Source organism: Sphaeramia orbicularis, chromosome 15, assembly GCF_902148855.1.
Source record: "Sphaeramia orbicularis chromosome 15, fSphaOr1.1, whole genome shotgun sequence".
Taxonomy (NCBI): domain Eukaryota; kingdom Metazoa; phylum Chordata; class Actinopteri; order Kurtiformes; family Apogonidae; genus Sphaeramia; species Sphaeramia orbicularis.
The window spans coordinates 30,671,769-30,688,576 of NC_043971.1; the positions used below are offsets into that span (position 1 = coordinate 30,671,769).

A 16,808-nucleotide genomic window follows, 5' to 3' on the forward strand; every position below is an offset into this window, starting at 1 on the left:
AATGCCTCAATAACACATTAAGACACACACATACAGTTGTAATTAAAGTGTGACTTCTGCACAGGCACATAAACCCTGACAAGGCATCTTGCTTGATAAATAGATCATAGAAAATGTACAAAATAAAGTGTATTTATCAAGGTTTACATGAAAATGGTTTCTTTACCTTATTTTTGATTTATTAAGACAGGGGTGTCAAACTCATTTTAGTTCAGGGGCCACATACAGCCCAATTTGATCTCAAGCAAGTTATAAAATAACAGCAAATCAATAGAATAATAGCCTATATATAATAAGAACTCCAAGTTAACTTGCTCTTTGTTTTAGTGCAAAAAAGTAAAATTAAATTACGTGCCAATAATTAGAGATCACAGTGGATCTACAACTGCATAAAACATTTAGTAACAGGCATAATATTGTTCTAATTTTGGAGATTATCATTTGGGATTAAAATGAGTTCGACACCCTTAATTGATAATATCTTCAGTGTAATTTTTCACAAATTCATCCTGGCCTGATTGGAACCTTCTGTGGGAAGGTTTTGGCCCACGGACCATATGTTTGACACCCTTCAATCATGCTTGTATACCAGTTTCAGCCATGTGCTCAAGTCTGCAAAGAAACTGTGATGACCTGATGGCTGAGATTTGTTGCTGCTGATACACACACACACACGCACACACACACACACACACACACACTTAGCTCCACCCTATTGAATTCAGCATGCAGCCAGAATTCCCTCCCTCCCTCCAGAAGGAATATTCCGGAATGTGGGAGAAATGGGAAGTCTGTATTTGAAACCGGTGACGTTGCCTTTGTTTGCCCAAATTAAAAAGCTTAAAATTATACATAACAAGAATAAGTATCAATAGAAATTAGCCTGTTATATCCATTCATCACTGTTGATGTCAATGAAAAACACAGTTACATAACTTTCTCAAAGTTCCAACTTGAGCCAAAACATTGTAATACCTGTTCCATCTTTAACACGTGGCAGAGTTAAACGTACATTTTCTACATTAAACCCCACAGATCTTCTCCCAGCCTCAGTATGTGTTGCAGTCCGGGTCAGAACTAGTAGACACCTCCCCTGGATCTGACAAACGACTGCCCCTAAATCTAGGAGCACCAGATTTGTATGTGAGAATCTGCACGTAGCATTCAGACCCAGACTTTAACAAATCCAGCCCTGAGCATCAGATGGCCAACAGTACCCTTAAACATCACAGATAGGACGAAGCTCCAGCCTCATCTGTATCTGAACACCGTTAGCTGACAGGAGTCCACAAAGGAGCCGAGGAGCAACCGCTGGAGGATACTTATCTGCACCCAGATGCTCTCTTTTAGGTAAATATTAACTTCTGGATTAGATAAGCGGCAATGTATAGAAGACTTTAAAAATTTTTTGCAGAGTTTCCATGTGGTTGTAATGATACTTTTTAAGCTTTGGGAAGCATTTCCACATATATTAGCTCTGACAGTTAGCTGTAATATTAACATTGTACCTTTAATGTAAACGAAACTGTTAAGTTAGCAAGCTATTGCTAGCTGAGTTAAAAGTTAGCTAGCATAAAGTTACAGGACAACAGAGAAAAAAATGCTGCTTATCTTATAACGACACGGAAAAAGTAATTCCAGTTGACAAATGTGGAAATTAAGCAAAAAATGTTTATTTTTCTATGCGCGGCTAATGCTAAGTTATGTTACGGCATTCCAGTGCAATGTAGCGTGGGATGCTACCAGCCTACTACCCAGCTACACTATATATATTATCACTTTATATGCATTTAATTCACCGGAGCCAAACAAATTGTGCATTAACAGTCATGCACAGGAGCCTAGCATGTACTGGGAAAGTTACAGTTACTAAGATAAACAACTTGTTACTTAAATAACACGGCTTTATAATATGAGATTATTTGAAAACGCAGTTGAGCTAGCTACTTTTTGCTAGCTAATTTCTCTGTTTGCATGATTTCACACAAACTGACTTCTGGAAAATTACAAAAAAGATCATTCCTGCTGTCACTCAGTTTGCAGGCTGTTACAGACGGGTTGGTGCAGGTAAAGTCAGACTCCATTGAGCACTGTGCAGTCCTCACATGAGTTTACCCGGCGGGGAGGGGTTAAGACGTGGCAGTCCTCTTCCATCCACATCCTGTGTTATCTGAATCCTCTCATTTCCAGTTAAACTTGGAGATCCCGTAGCTCAGATCAAGACAGTTTTTTTAGTGAAATAGGAACTGAAATATTTTGCATATTCTTAGTAGCAACCTGACATCTTGTTTAAGTTACAGTACAATAATTATAAGGCTGGCATTTAGTAAAGCTTTGAGATAGAGCCACCTTTATTCCAGTACTGTGCTTAATCTGAAGTACTTTATTTCAAATGCTATACTTTTTCCTCCATTTGTCTGACTACTGTACTTGTTACTTTCAGATGAAATTTGTCATCTCTCTGTCCTATGAAAACCACAGGTCTCCACATATGGTGGTTTTTACTTTTTGTAATAAACTGAAGGTTATCTTAGATTCTCTTTTAAGATCAGTATTTTTCTTAAAAACTGCCTTGGGTTAACTGTAAAATATGTTTTCTGTGATATGCCCAGACACATTTGTTGTCAACAAAATACTTTGTCCAGTACTTTAAGAAATAAATAGTTTATGGGGTCACAGGAATGTGTTCTTCACATGTACTACACTGCTTTCACTCTCACTTGTGGTATTCATCGATTAAGTAACTTAAATATACAGCTTTAATTGTGATGTTATACTTCGACAACATTATTATAGGATACTTGCAGTATCTGTCATTCTGTTATTACCGTAATTGCATTCTACTGAGTTTTTCTGACAATTATCTACAGATAGATTCATATTTATAGCATTCTGAGCTTAGTGAAACTACAAATTAAGAAAATTGTAACAAAGATAATGATAACTTGCATCTTACCTTGCAGTTTCGTACAAATGCATGAGTTTGATAAATATAACTAATGAATAATTTGATGTTAAATAGAATAGTTTGCAAGTGATACTCCATTTTTAATTTTTCTCTTCTTTCCTGCTAGTGAACTAACTTGAACTTTTTTCTTGAATGCTGAAAGCTTGTCCTTGTGGCAAAGTCAGAACCTGTTTGAGCCTGTTGATTACCTTCAGGAAAATGCATTAGGGAGCTGCTGAATGCAAATGTCACATATGATGTGTCCTTTGCCACATGAGTATTTGTAAACCAAGCAAACACAGTCTCTTGTGTTTGCATGTCATCCCGTGTGTGCTTATAGAATGTGCCTCCAGGGGTATTGTTATTATTAATTATACCTGGCACATGTGAATGTTTGGATATCACACTTGGCGTGCGTGGGGTTATAAAAAACTCAGCTGGGGTTAAGTGTTTGCTTGACTGTTTCTATGAACATTACATCATTGTTGTGTAAAAATGTCCGCAGTTGCCCGTCTCCTTTGTACTTTAATTAAATCACAAATTCCAAAGCAGTGGAGCAGTATGAGGACTCGTCTGAGTACTTCATCAGATTTGCCTTTTGTCCTTCTTTTGTAACACTTCTTTTTCATTTAAAAATGTTTTTAAGATCCTGTGTAAAAGAGATTAGCCTATGTTTACAGCAGCTTCTTTTATGTATAAACTAAAATTATCCCAGACTCGCCATGTCTGTAACAAACTGATTTGATGAAACTCTGATCTGATGCTTCTTCGATAAACTTTCTTTTTGAAAGTGGAGCACAAAGGATTAAAACTGCATTGCAAGATTTAGGAGGGTTATAATTATGTTTTCTTGACTGTGTAATCATGCAAAAATTTATAGCTATCTCCAGAGAGAGGGGGTCACCTTCCATTGATTCAACCATGTTGCACTGCCATTTTTCTACATTAGCTCAGAACAGTCTTCCTGCACTTCTATTATTTCTGTTTTTATGTGTAATGGTAGCTGGTGTTCAGTTTTAAGTTGAATTACCATCACCACCTCTATCTTCTCAACTAAAACCAAACTCTGGCTCCATTAAGTTCCCTTAGAATTTTTTGCAGCCCCTAGTGTGTAGGGTGAGAGGGATATTCAGTTCCTTGTAATCTGCAACTTCACCGCTGGAGGCCGCTAAAGATACTTTGAACCTGTAAAGTTTCAGTACTTGATCGCTTTTAAGCATCAGTGGGTACAAATTCCATAATTACCTTTCAGTATTTTGTAATTTAAGTAGTTTGAATGGGTTCAAGACTTCTGTATCTATTATTTTTCTGTGTTTTCAGGTTGTAGAAAATCTACTCCGACACACAGGTTTTTGTCCAATTGCAGGTGTTTTCAGACAGGCAGGGAGGGTCAATATGTGATTGACAGCTGTGAATACTTGTAGCTGATCATATTCTGTCAGGTGATACTGGGACATGACTGTACTGCTGTACTCCATGTCTCACAGACGTTTAGAGAAGTGGCTTCACTTTTCCTTAATGGCATGAAATGACATCATTTCATCTTTACTTACATTTAGTCTTTGATTTGGACTGAGATGAAACAGTTGTAGAGGGAAGGTGTATTTTCAGTTCTGGTGTCTCAGCACTGTGTATGTTCTTTGTTTGTTTAATATCTCAGCTCGGGGCATCGTGCAACAGCTGATTAGTTTTTGGTATGGATTCACATTCTAATGTTCATGAAAGGGATTTGTAAATGTTGCCTACTGTTTCCATCAACTCTCTTCTAATTATTTGTGTATGGGTAAAGAAATCCCAGTGCCACTCCTTACTGAATAGAAGTCCTGCAGTAGTCACGTTGTGCAGGCTCTGCGGACACAGTGACTGAAACCACAGGCTTATATTTGGCTTCATGTGGTGGGTGGGAGACTGCTGTTCTAAAAGGATCAAGGAGATCCTCCAAGTTAGGCTGTTCATTTTTACGTGTGCGTTTCTGAAGCATCATCCAAATGTCTGATTTTTAATTAGGTTTAGGAATATTTAACTACACAGACAAGTTTGGTTAGATGTGTTTTGAAATGCATAACAGCGGCATAATTTTCTAGAAATAGTGTTGCATTTTCAGAGTTTTCTGGTAGTGCTAAGTATAGGTAAATTGTTAAACTGTCTACAGTCAGGTCTGTTGAGTATCCAGACTTAAATGGAATAAACAACCAGGTTCATTTAGGTTCATTCAGTATGCTGAATAGGTCTGGTGAGAGTAGAGGAAGGAAACATCACACAGTGCAATGATAGGACCAGTTTTTACACTGGAATGTGTTGTGTGGCTCAGTAGGAGTGAATCTGGGCAGTGAATGACTAAAACATCTTCCTGATCTGCTCTGGAAAGAATTAAGGTTCTACTGGTTTTACTATTTACAGGTATGGATAATACAGTCAGACTGCTAATAATGGAATGCAGTTTTGATATTTTTAACTTGGGAAAAGTTGGGAAATATTTGGTGAAGTAACCCTGATATTCAGTCACACCTTAAAGCAGGCATGTCCAAAGTCCGGCCCGGGGGCCAATTACGGCCCGCGGTCAGATTTTATACGGCCCACAGCTTCGGTTTTATAATGTATTATTTATGGCCCGCTTGGACTGTTAAACCGAGTCCATGAATCGTAAAAGGTTCAAAATGCAGTTTCTCCTTTCACCTCATGGTGGCAGCACCACTCTAACTCTATCTGGCTCTGTGACCTTACCGTGAACCCTTTTCGATAATTTGTAACCATGGCGCCTGTAAATAAAAAAATGAAAGTTGGCAGTGAGGGCTGCCACTTCCAAGAGAGATTAGAATTACAATTTTTTTTCCCTGAAAATCGAGGCGATTGTGTTTGCCTAATTTGTCAAGAGACTGTTGCCTTGTTTAAGGAATTCAATGTAAAGAGACACTAGCAGACAAAACATGCTAACGCATACGACAAGCTAGCAGGGAGTGAGCGTTCCGAAAAAGTGAAGCAAATTGAAGCTGCTTTAAACTCACAACAGTGACTCTTCATGTGAACCTGGGAGTTAAATGAATTCACCACCAAGGCAAGCTACCAAGTTGCCAGGTTAGTTGCCTATAACTGCTGGTGTTATGTACTTGTAGATGTGACACAAAATATTACTTTCTGAATGATTTTGTGAAAGACAAGAGTAAGAGTCATAGGTTTTCATCTTAAATGTTAACAGACTTTGCATTACTGAGTAATATATGAGTAATGATTACTCATATAAGTCATGTTTAAAATGAATGTGGGGTTCAGATTTTTATCAACTTCTTGGACTTTTAAGATACTCCACACAGTTTGTTCTATGTTATCTGACTCCAGTGTGAAAGGAAGGCAGAAATGTCTTTTTTTTTTTTTTTTAACTTGTTCACACCTGAGTGGCTTAGATTTGGTTACATTGCCATTTTAAAAAAAATGATATTGTGACAATGAAAATAAAATTGTTGTAGAACAGTGCTTTTATATGTAATTTTTACTGTTTAAAAAACATCCGAAGGGACCACTGGCCCCTGGCAATCTCCACATTATCAGATCTGGCCCTCTTTAAAAAAAGTTTGGACACCCCTGCCTTAAAGCACCTTGGCCTTCACAAATCTTTCTCATTGCTGCTTTATGCTCCTTGCCAAAAAAAAAAAACATGCAACCAGCTCTGCTCTGTTCGATCACTTGTTCCTATTTAGTGTCTTCATTACATTCCAGAATCCAGAAGTTTTCCAAGCAGTTCAGGTCTGGGTGGAATCGGTCCCTCTTTTTACCAAGGTTGTAGATGACCGCATGTTATAAGATGCGGTTTCACTGTGAGTTTGACAGAATAGTCAGCTGTCACACAGCATTTTGGCACCAGTCATGGGGATCTGTGAGGTGATTCCAGAAAACTGGAAAGACACATGCAGAACCCACACATGGTAGAATGATATGAAGTCATTGTGTGGATCATAAACAGCTTAATGAGACTATTTATAATGCACTTATAATCTATTGTATTATATGTTATACTAAGTAAATATGCCTCTGTTTCAGGATGGAGCTACCATGCTGGTGTCTCCTGTTGCTGAGCTGTGTGCAGTCACTCTCAGCTCACAATGACTTCTTCACCTCCATAGGTAAATCAAACATTGTCATCAAGGAATTCTGTATTGAGTTGTAAACTGTCACTTTTACTCAAATGATAGTTGTAAGGGGGCTAATATTATCATATCTTGCATTCTAGCTCTGCTTTGTTTCGTGTGTGTGATTCATTTCTCCAGTATTAACAGTGTATTGTTTTTTTCTGTTTTTCTGCTTTGCATCCAACAGGCCAGATGACAGATTTGTTATACACAGAAAAGGACCTTGTTACCTCTCTAAAGGACTATATCAGAGCAGAAGAGAACAAGCTAGAGCGGGTCAAAAGGTGTGTGTGTGAACGTAAAAGTCATGGAGTTCAATAAAAATGAACTCTTAAAGCTACACCTGTTACATATTTACTGCCTAGTCATGCATTAACTCATAAAAAATGCACATAATTGTGTATTTCTTGGCTTGTGTTAGGTGGGCTGATAAGATGGATTCACTGACAGCCACAGCTACACAGGACCCTGAAGGCTTCCTGGGACACCCTGTGAATGCCTTTAAGCTGATGAAAAGGCTAAATACAGAGTGGGGCGACCTGGAGAGCCTTGTGCTCAGTGACACCACTGATGGTAAACACAAAGCAGTCCAGAATCAAATACCTAACCTAAAATATCCAGCTCAGCATGTTGGGTGTATTTTATTGACCAGGGTTGATGTATAACATGGCAAAAATGTAAAAAAATAAATAAATAAATCACATAATCTTTTGAATTAATGTAATGCTGTGATTTTCTAAATTTGTCTTTGCCTAAATTCTCATATTATGATCACTGACAAGATCTTAAAAAACACACATTATCTACTGATTGTGATTGTTTCAAAAGGTTACATGTGTTATATGTTTTATATCAGTGTTGGGTCATTGTTTATGCTGTAATATTATGTTGTAATTTCATTATTTTCATCTACTATATTTCAGTGTGTCTGTGTTCTCCTGTCCTCTGTCAGGTTTTATTTCCAACCTGACCATCCAGCGACAGCACTTCCCTACAGAAGAGGACCAGACTGGGGCTGCCAAAGCCCTTCTTCGGCTACAAGACACTTACAGACTGGACGCCAACACCATCTCCACAGGAGACTTACCTGGTAAGTAGTTGAAATCAGTCCGTACCATATCTTCTCTTCTGGCTGTAAAGGTGTAATCCTCTAGACTTTTTGAGGAAACATTAACAGTTTTAACAGACACATATTTTCTAATGTTACATATGCTCTACATTTCAGGAGTGACACATAAGAGTCACATGACAGTAGAGGACTGCTTTGAGTTGGGGAAGATTGCCTACTCTGATGTAGACTACTACCACACAGAGCTGTGGATGGCCCAGGCCCTGAAGCAGCTCGATGAAGGAGAGGAGTCCCCTTTGGACAAGGTGTTGGTACTGGACTACCTCAGTTATGCCATCTACCAGCAGGGGGAGATAGAGCGAGCCCTGGAGTACACCAGAAAACTTCTTTCACTGGGTGAGTACTTCCACACTATGGCCCCTTTGCCACCACAGGAACTTTTACTAAACCAGGAACTTTGAAAAACCTTCATGTGTTTCCACCAAAATTACCTGGATACAAAACTTTCCTTGGAAAAAGTTCCTGGTAGTGGGATATGAGTTTTCAGAGTCCTCAGAATTCTTGGGGGTGGGGCTGCTGGCTAAAGAATGCTGATAGGTGGCATTTGCAGCGTTCCACATTTACATTCACCCACTATAACCACTGTGTGGCTGTAAACATGTTTAATCTATTTCAACAAGATTCACTTTGTTTCTGTTTTGGTCGTTTAGAAAACGAAGCAAAAAAAGAGAAGCTCCGGCTTTTTCGGAAATTTTTGTCGCAAAGTGCATTGTGGAAATGGCGACAAAGCGAAAGCAGTTTCTCACAGATTCAGCAACGAGCCAGATAGCTACAACGTAAAATTATACAGTCCACCAGGGTTGTTTTAAAGAATGAGTATTAGTCGTTGGATGGAGGTAAAGGCAACATTTGGGTTCAGCACTCACAAAGAGACAGCAAAATTGCTGCTGTATGGAATTCCCATTCCTACAATGCACTTCACGACAAAATTTCCGAAAAGGCCCGAGTGACATTTCGGTTTGTTATGTAACCAAGCTGACTGTGTTTATGATGGTGTCATCTTTGAAGCTGTTCACCACAAGGGAAGGGATTCAGGTGTGTAAGCATGGAAAGACTAGTGGATTAGTGATAATTAGGCTATCACTCAGGTTTTACAAATTTGAAAAAAAATGTGATGAAAATCATACACTGCTTTAAGTCCTTCTGTAATAGAAGCCTGTGGGTCAGGTGGACTCAGTAGTCTAAGCAGTTAAGCTGAAATAACACATACAAGGACTTCTTTGTTTAAGGTCAGCTTTTTATTGTGTCTATCACACATGTTATTTTAAATGTCAAATGTTAAGACTTTGTCAGCTGAACATTTCATTTTGTTAGCATCCTTCAGGAAAGACAGCAGGTGATATTTACAGGAGACACTGCTTTTTACTGTTTACTGGACACCACTGCCATGTGCTTTACTTGGTATTACAGCCCCACTTAATTAGGTGTAGAAGATTAAAACAATGGATAGTAACAGCTGTGTAAAGAAATCTGTGCTGCCTCAGGTAGTTTTTTGCAAGTAGTTCAACCATAATTATAATCATAATCAAAACTGATTAACTGTAGCTAATTGGAAGTGGATTGTGCTAATTGGAAAAAGGAGTAATGTGCACCACAGTTCTTTCTGCTTTTAGCTAAATCATCACAGATTATATCTTCATATGATTGCACTTAAATGTCTCAATGATTTATAGTTTGTAGTAAAGTATAATCACCATGTAGACTTCATGAAGAGGTCCTCTTGGATATAGGAGTGTGGGAATGAAACTGATTAAGCAAAATATACTAGTAATAATAGCCTTACAAGTTAGTAAGGGTTTTGTTGAGTTTGATTTTTAAAAATACATTTATTGTGATGTGTTACTTAGAGTCTAAACACACACATTCCAGGGTCAGTTTTGTACAACAGTAACATTTGTGCAAAATTAATGCTCTTGTCTCTATAATGGACAGTACACAATATATGTATGTCAGAGCTGAAGAATAATACTTGGGTATAACTTATCACTGTGTAGCACTTTGCTCCAAAATAATGCTCATGAATGTAGTTCTATGTGTCTCTTTTTGGTTTGGGAGATTCTCAGTCTCATCTGTTATTTCTGGTGGTCCCACATTTTCCATTTCAGACCCAGAACACCAGCGTGCCAAAGGCAACCTAAAGTACTTTGAGTTTCAGTTGGAGAAGCAGAGGAAAGTTGAGGAAGAAAAAGCTCAAAAGCAGAAGGAGCGAGGCAAAAGAGAAACAACTGAAACAAAAAAGGAGAAGAAGAAGTCTAAAGCACAGACTGCCTTTCAGCTGATTCCAGAGAGGAAGAAGTATGAGATGCTTTGTCGTGGAGAGGGCATTAAAATGGTGAGGAGCACATTGAGATAAGAGAAATGTAATTTCTGCAAAAGACACCTGAGGTTGAACTTTTTTCTTTCTTTTTCCTCAATCAGACCCCCCGCAGGCAGAGCAGACTGTTCTGTCGTTACTATGACAACAATCGAAACCCCAAATATTTGCTGGCACCTGTCAAACAGCAAGATGAGTGGGACCGCCCCTACATTGTTCGCTACCTTGACATCATCTCTGACAAAGAAATTGAAAGAGTGAAACAACTGGCAAAGCCAAGAGTAAGTGTTTGTTTTTAGATACATTTCCAGGGTGCCTTTGGATGCATGAATAAAGTAGAAATCTGACATCACATCAAAGTTTACAAAATCCTTCAACCGGATTAGTTTCTGGTGTACATTCCAGGCTGTTAATTTGGGGGAACATAATACTGTTAGATCGATGAACACACAGGCACACAATACATATGTGTGTGTGTCTGTGTGTGTGGGTAAACCATGTTCCTGGCTTCTCAGCTGCGCAGAGCCACCATCTCCAACCCCATCACAGGAGTTCTGGAGACTGCTTCATACCGGATCAGCAAAAGGTAAGGCAAAGACAGGAACCGCCAAGAATAGAGGATACAGCAGAGAGCTGAGAGGAAAGAAGTGGGAGAGAACGAGTGTCTCCTTTTTTTCTCTCACTGACTCATCTCATTTCTCCACTGTATTCCTGTCCGCCTGTTTCTCCATGCTTCCAGTAGCTCGAAGACTCCTGAGCTCAAGGATCCAGCTGAGGACTAAACTTTATAAAATTTACCAAAGCATTTATAGACGTGTTTATTGGCTTATAAAGCAACATGCTCTCATGAAAGACGCATAAATTTAATAGAAAATAAGATAAAGATAGCAGTTTATTGGCGTTTACTGTTTGGAAACTAAAACTGAATTGTTGAATGTTTTTGAGGATCACAGAGTTTTTAGCAGCACAGCTTTAATGGATTAGTTTCTGTTCAGGAGTCTCAAAGGTAACACAAGCAAAAAGGGAGGAGGAAAACGTGTTACTTTTTGTACTAGTTGATATTAACATAGTTGCTTTTGGCAAGCCAGAAGGTGTATCAGAGGCAGTCACATAATTCAGTAGAAGCACAAATGATTTTAGTAGTTTTTCAAATGAAAATCTGGTATCCATTGTTGCCTCGTGGAACACTCTCTTGGCCCTTTTTAAGAAGTAACATTGACAACTAGTGACTGGATGCTTTCTTTTCTCTCCCTCTTTCCTTTTCCCTTTCCTTTCCACCTGTTTTGTGACTATCACATTCCACCACCCCTTTTTTTTCTCCTTTTTTTTATCTGCTTCTCCTCCACCTCTGCATCCTTGCGCTGCGGGAACTACTGTAGTTAAGGCGAGCCACGGTGCATGACCCTCAAACTGGGAAGCTTACCACAGCCCAGTACAGAGTCTCCAAGAGGTAAGGGGTAAAGGTTACTGATATGGCTGCAGTGCCTTCAGCTCTTCATCATCTCCTTACCTTGGTCTCTGTGCTCTGGCTGAAACACTCATTCAGCACGACTACCAGCAGACACCACAGAAAAAGAGCAATACTTTGGCACACATGGAAAACTAACATTAGAGGATGTTACATTTTGGCTTAAATGAAAACATATATTATGTGTACATTGTTAAGACATTACTGATAATAGTGAACAATCCTCCGATGTAGTTGCTCATGTGTAGCAAAAATATTCTTGCTTAAGTTTACCCATTTTTGACATTTTCAGACAACTTCTCAGTCCAGACGAACCATTTTCTCCTGTTTCTATATATATATATGTATTACTTACATGTTATTTGAGGTCCTTTTGCTTTCCAGGAAATATGAATCCTGTTCTCATATGAGGCATATGAGCTCATTACAGCTGCTGCAGTTTTGCTATGCTTCTTCAACTTCCATATCAGCCAAAGAGATTAAAGCAACACAGTCACAAATACTGTTGATACAAATAGAAAACACGCAATTAGTGTTTGACATTTGCTTCTCTTTGATTTGATCAGTCATTTAAATAACCTTTCTCCAACAGTAATTAAAACTTAGTCAGATGAACTAATCTGTCTCTAAAAGCAGACACATTTATTTGATTTTATTGTTTTTTGTAATTATTTCAGCAGGGGTGTGGTGGTTTTTTTTGGTATTTGATGGCTATTAGGTGGTGTGTATCTGATAAATATTATACATCTCCAAGTTTCATGATTATCTACAAAGTCCGGAAATAGATGCACAGATGAACTTAGGAACTGGCTTAACTTTGAAACTGGCAATAAAAAATGCTGACACATTTATTCCTACTTCTCATTATATATAATTTATTAAAGTTCATGCCCCTGCAGAAACTAAATGATGATGACTCATCTCTCTGTCTCACTCTTACACAAACACATTCCTATCTCAAAGTACATCTGCAGAAAATCTCAAATACTTTTAGGTGGAAGTGGGGGATGGAAACGTCCCACTGACTGTGCAGTGGTGTAAATCTCTTCAGAGAAGACACCGAAAACAAATGTTTAGGGGGCAAATGCTGAAATTGATCGTACATCAGATAAAGATGTCAGTCTAGCCACAACAGGTACCTAATGATAATAATGTTTTACAATATTTTATGTGGTTTAACAGTGTTTTTATTTAAATATTTTGTTGCTGTAGCTAAAATATTTGCCCCTTTGAATTTTATGACTCGGGCTGTAAAACTAAACAACAAAGACTTTATTGCACTCTACTTTTCCGTGATGAAAATGAGCTGTAAACGTCATTAACATATTTTTATTTAGTTTTCAGCTGTATAAAAATGTACTGCATCACAGTGAAATACTTTGAGAGGTGCACATATTCTGGAAAACCTCTGTACCCTGAGCTGATTGGAGATTCTGAATTGCTAGTTTCTATTTTACTATTTTCCTCTAACATTCCATTCCCTTTTCCACTCTGCCTTTTATTATGCAAAGCTGCATGTTTCATTGCAAGTTTTCTCTGTAAGTCTCTTATTTGCCTGTTTCAGAAGAAATCTTTTGTGCCACCTAGTGGACAAATTTCTCATTGACCATGACCATATTCCTCCCCTTTCTCAACCTGCCTCCCTCCTCTATTCCAGTGCTTGGCTCACAGGCTATGACGATCCAATGATTGACATGATCAACCAGAGAATCGAGGACCTCACAGGGCTGGAAATGGACACTGCAGAAGAGCTGCAGGTAAGCTGTCTAAACCAGTTGCAGGAATGAACTGAACCCAGACAAATAAAATCTTATCCGTGTTTTCATTGATTTTCAATCTGACCGAGTGTAAAATTTGCCTCTTAATTTGCAGGTTGCAAATTATGGAGTTGGTGGTCAATACGAGCCTCACTTTGACTTTGGAAGGGTAGGACGTTAGAGTTAATTTTAAAATCCATAGCTGTATTGTTGTAGCTTGTTCTCAGACCTGATGATAAGTCTCTTCACAGAAAGATGAGCCAGATGCTTTCAAGGAGCTGGGTACTGGAAACCGCATAGCAACATGGCTCTTCTATGTGAGTAGAACATACAATCAGCCACAGCAATGTGTCGCACCTAGTGGTGGCTAAGTCATTAAGAATTTATATTGTTTTGACAACTTGCATAACTGCATTAATGATTCAAGGCAAGAGATGTGTTCTTGAAAAAAACCTGAAAATGTCCGTAAACAGGAGGGAAAGTGTTCATAAAATTGCCTGTAACTATTGGTCAGTTTTGAATGGTAGTGCTCTTGTCTTTTAATTGTGAAGGCCAGCCATATACACAGCATGTGCTCTGTTTAAAAGCTAACATGTCGCTGCCAAAAAGCAGGTAGTTACTCAAAATGAAAGAATACCTGTAGGTTTCAACTTGGCAACAGATTAGTCCTTCACCAGCAGCACTTTCACCCTGTAAGTGATTTATGTTCCTGCAGTCGGAAAATCTGTTGCAGCTGTGAGCATCTCACAATATTACAAAATGTACTGCAAATATTTTGGTTTGGTTTTGAGTATGATGACACCCTGACATTATCACCCAAAATGTTGTGTCTATGATGTGCTTTTGAACTGACAGCCGCAAAGGACATTTTCCATGAACTTAAAAGCAAATCAGAGACTAAAATTACTATGCAGACAGAGACCCCAAAATGCTCTGATGACAGCCCTGGGCTGAAATGTGTCACCATAGTTTTTGTGAGATTTGAGCTAAATAAAAAAGCCCAATGTGATTTGACGTCAGAAATTTGAGATCTGGTACCTTTTTATTTTTAGCACTCTTTAGCACTCTACTGAAGACATACTGTTGAAGTGCAATCTACTCCTCTAATATTAGTCTTTGAATACATTTTGCAATATCTTGGACTTTGATTCTATTTGATTCCAAGGACTGACACTCTCTTTTCTCTGTGCCTTCATCAATACTTCAGATGAGTGATGTTGCAGCAGGTGGAGCCACTGTATTCCCAGATGTTGGTGCAGCAGTTTGGCCTAAAAAGGTATTTGCTCATTCTAAACCACACATGTATCTATTATTAATCTAACAGTGGATGCTTTTGTGACATTCTGCATTTCACCCCTGCAACCCTCTGGAGGACCACGTGGTTCAGAAAAATTGAATCAAATTAATAAAACAACTTGACTAAATCCTGATTGAACCAACCTGCAGCTATCTGAAATAGATTTTTTAGGAAACTAGTCTTCTATGTATGGTGTCAGTTATAAATCTTTATTGACTCTTCAACCATTTAAACCATTACTTTGTAAATTCATTATTTTTTATTCGCTTTAAGTCATGGTAAGTGCACACTTAGCTTACATCAAATATAAATCTGTTTTTTTCCTATTACACTTGTATTTGACAGAGGTGTCTGGTGTCTCTGGTAGTGTATTTAGGATACTGAAGTTGATTTCGTATTATCTTGGCTAGTCAATAACTAGTTCCTTCTTCGTGTTTACTGAAGGGTACTGCAGTGTTTTGGTACAACCTGTTTGCCAGCGGGGAAGGAGACTACAGCACTCGACATGCAGCCTGCCCGGTGCTGGTGGGCAACAAGTGGGGTGAGTTCCTCTCTGTCTGTTTGTTCTCTGAAACTTATTGTAAAGCCAGACAACATATTTTGGTTTCTAATTGTTATATTTTTTTATTTGTCACTTCAGTATCAAACAAATGGATCCATGAAAGAGGTCAGGAGTGGCGGCGACCCTGTGGCCTGAGTGAAAGTGAATGATTGATATGGAAAGTTCCCTAATTTTCCCCGATTTCCCCTCTGTTGCTACCTTGTGAACCACCCAGGACCAAAAGAGCCCCACTGCAGATCACAGACCATCCACACGGGGTCCAAATCGCTCCTCCCTTTTCTTCAAACACTCCTCTGTTTTACACTGTTGGGGTCAAAGCTCAGAGATTGTTTGGGTTAACGCTGAGCTCCTGGACAGTATTAGCATTTCTGTGACAAATAATGTTGGAGTTGTTGGATGGTTTTGAGAAACACTCCCCATTGCTCATCTCACATGTGTCTTTCTTTGCACTCTGTATAAACTCTAAACTCTGTGGTGAGGTTATCCTGCAGCTGTGAATGCAGGGACCAGTCTGAATATTCAAGAGGCAGTTTAATTTCTTTTTCAGTGTACTGCTTTCACTCCACTGTTAGAAGAAACTCACAAAGGCTGTAAACTGATTTTGTGTGAAATTACCTGCAAGTTACTGTGTACTGATGGAAACATTCCTACATTTTAAGAAATAACTGACATGCAATAAATTTATTAAAAACTGTCATTTAGTCAACTTTACAAACTAACTCAACATTAAACAGGGACTAAAATGGTCTTGAGAGCTGGGAAAGTTGTTGACAGTCAAGGTTATGTTGTGGGGAAAACTCACTTTATACCTGGTAACATTTCATCTTAGCTAAGGCTAAGTCTTCATCCATGCAATACTTATCATGTGCACATATCACACATATCTTTGGTCAGCCTCAAAGCCACCGGGCTTTTGTAACTTCACTGACTGGACACAGACACATTTACACTCACATGTTAGACCCAGTGATAGTCTGCTTCTTAGTTTTAAGCAAATCAACAGCAGTTCAACACAGGAACAATGCAAGAGTAAAAGATGGCAACAAAAATGGACTGGATATATATTTTAGATGTTTGAATATATGGGTTTCCAAGGAAGAATGATTTTATTTATATGTCCCATTCACTTGTTTTGTTGTATTTTGTCATTTTTGAGAGTCTGGAGTGGAGTTTTTTCTACATTAAAGTCTTTTTCAAAGTAAAAGTGATG

At 38.5% G+C, this 16,808-nt stretch overlaps 1 protein-coding gene across 2 annotated transcripts; it reads left to right on the forward strand.

Annotated features, from left to right (window-relative positions):
* The first annotated feature begins 1,095 nt into the window (after positions 1–1,095).
* p4ha1b (prolyl 4-hydroxylase, alpha polypeptide I b) lies at positions 1,096–16,806 on the forward strand. 2 transcript variants are annotated; one of them, XM_030156450.1, is made up of 15 exons: positions 1,096–1,350; positions 6,983–7,065; positions 7,259–7,355; positions 7,493–7,644; positions 8,024–8,161; positions 8,297–8,536; positions 10,306–10,532; positions 10,619–10,795; positions 11,894–11,964; positions 13,640–13,739; positions 13,855–13,908; positions 13,991–14,056; positions 14,947–15,015; positions 15,481–15,577; positions 15,677–16,806. In XM_030156450.1, the coding sequence occupies exons 1-15, from the start codon at positions 1,337–1,339 to the stop codon at positions 15,745–15,747; spliced, it is 1,656 nt and encodes a 551-aa protein (XP_030012310.1). In that variant the 5' UTR covers positions 1,096–1,336; the 3' UTR covers positions 15,748–16,806. The 2 variants fall into 2 exon arrangements, with proteins under 2 accessions (XP_030012310.1, XP_030012309.1); XM_030156449.1 differs by lacking the exon at positions 11,894–11,964 and adding an exon at positions 11,030–11,100 and having other exon boundaries at positions 1,097–1,350.
* The last annotated feature ends 2 nt before the right edge of the window (positions 16,807–16,808 follow it).

Excerpts from the sequence above, each read along its gene's own strand:
- p4ha1b (XM_030156450.1), top strand. Across the intron at positions 8,537-10,305 it reads CAGAAAACTTCTTTCACTGG|ACCCAGAACACCAGCGTGCC; the intron begins GTGAGTACTTCC and ends TTTCCATTTCAG. Across the intron at positions 15,578-15,676 it reads GCTGGTGGGCAACAAGTGGG|TATCAAACAAATGGATCCAT; the intron begins GTGAGTTCCTCT and ends TTGTCACTTCAG.